Raw genomic sequence first — 1,996 nt, 5'->3', positions numbered from 1 at the left:
TGTGTATTGTACTGTGTTCTATGGATTGTACTATGATTGTGGTTGTTTAATTATGCATTGAAGGTTCAATGTTATGTTAAACTGTATTTTATGCTTATGCATTTATTGGATTGAATACAATGCTCTGCTCTGGGGGTTTGTGATTGAAGATCTGTGACATGTTTGCACAGAATCTGTATATCACATGAGCAGAGTCACGCCGCCAAACTTGAATGCAATATCATTGCATACAGTATATGGGTTATGGTTAATATGGTAATGGTTAATAAATGGTAAATGGTTCATTAACGGTGTGGTTATTTCTGAGCTGAAGTGTCTAAATGAAATTTAGTCCTGGTTTTTGTCATCATAGCTTAGTTTTTATATAGTTTTTATTTAGTTTTTCGTCAGTGAAAAAAGGTGGTCGACCAACATTTTTCGTCATAGATAGTCGACAAAATCAACACTGGATCAGACAATGTGTGACATTTTAATTTCCTGACAACGATAACAGGACAAACTAGATTGTGTGTGAGTGTGTTCACCATAGACTTTGTAACTGTGATTTCCTGACAGGCATGTTGCAGACGGCCCTGGGGGCTGTGACGCTGCAATACTTCCTGGAGAGAAGGACCCCGCCACCGCAGCTGTCACGCACACCGCATACACACACACCGCATGCACGCACACACACACAGACACTCCGTGCACAGAAACACACACTCCACACACACTCATTACTCACACAGACACTCCGTGCACGGAAACACACACTCCCTTCCTTTGCACACACACACCACAGACTGTCAAGCACCGCCTCCCTCTAGATACTGGAGTAGTTTGAGCGCACGCACGCACGCACGCACGCACGCACGCACGCACGCACGCACGCACGCACGCACACACACACACACACACACACACACACACACACACACACACACACACACACACACACACACACACACACACACACACACAGAGGACTGTGAATTTGTTATTGTCTTTTTTAATGTTTTTTGTATGTAATGGTTTTAGATTGGTGTGTTTTCTTGGTTGTCTACACCGTTCAGACAGCAACTTCCTGTATTATTATCATTTTTAGTATTATCATTATTATTATTATTATTATTTATTTTCTATCTAATCCTAGTGGTGAAGCAGGAAATGTGTACGGGTCGTCTCTGGATCAAACTTAAGATACATGGAATGTTTTCATTTCCAAAGAATTGTCTGTCTGTCTGTCTGTCTGTCTGTCTGTCTGTCTGTCTGTCTGTCTGTCTGTCTGTCTGCAGAGATCCCATTCAAAATGGTCTTGACCAACGATTCTTCTGCAAAATGTGTAACGATTTTAACCACTTTAACCATAGTTTATACTTTGGCTTTAAAATAAAATGGCTGATCTTCAGAGTGGCGGGCTGCAAGTTTGTAGATCTGCTATTTTTGACAAAGAAAAAAAAAAGAAAATGATCATTTTGTATTTTTTCCCTGGCACAAACTCCTTCGAGATGGGGGTCCTCCGCGGCCAAATACCTATAAACGTTGGGGGTCCTGGACGTGAGAATGTTTGAGAACCACTGCCATAGGCCAGCGATTCTCAACCCTGGGGGCCAGGGACCACTGGTGGGCCATGAGGGTATTGCAAGTGGGTCCCCACATAAGTTTGATTATTTTATTAACAACAAAGTTTTTTTGTTGATAACATAACATTAATATAAAATTAAAAGAAAAAATCACGAGTTCTCATTGTGATAAATAGCAACTTAAAAGTATATTGATCCAATCTGGAACACAACTGATTGATTGATCATTAACTGGAACGCATCTGTGTCACTTTAAGATTTCTTTGGCTATTCAAAAATAGCAGATATACAAGCTCATAGAGCGGCACCGAGTGCCGCTCTATGAGCTTGTAGATCTGCTATTTTTGAAAAATTGTGAAAAAATATTTTTTTCAGAAAACTGTTCAGATGTAGAAGGCATTTGTAGAATCGGCTTCAGGTCTTAATGGGTTGAA

At 40.5% G+C, this 1,996-nt stretch overlaps 1 protein-coding gene across 1 annotated transcript in view; it reads left to right on the top strand.

Moving 5' to 3' along the window:
• The window catches only part of LOC311041150 (solute carrier family 22 member 6), a 30,530-nt gene extending 28,741 nt beyond the window's left edge, over positions 1–1,789 (top strand). Inside the window, exon 10 of the mRNA XM_084051663.1 lies at positions 556–1,789. Coding sequence (XP_083907789.1) covers positions 556–823 — 268 coding nt within the window. The 3' untranslated portion in view covers positions 824–1,789. The remainder of the gene's footprint in view (positions 1–555) is intronic.
• Positions 1,790–1,996: the final 207 nt, after the last annotated feature.

Source organism: Gymnoscopelus microlampas (genome assembly GCF_963454915.1).
Source record: "Gymnoscopelus microlampas genome assembly, chromosome: 24".
NCBI lineage: Eukaryota > Metazoa > Chordata > Actinopteri > Myctophiformes > Myctophidae > Gymnoscopelus > Gymnoscopelus microlampas.
Note: the sequence above shows the minus strand (reverse complement) of the source record. Positions and strands in the feature narration are given on the sequence as shown.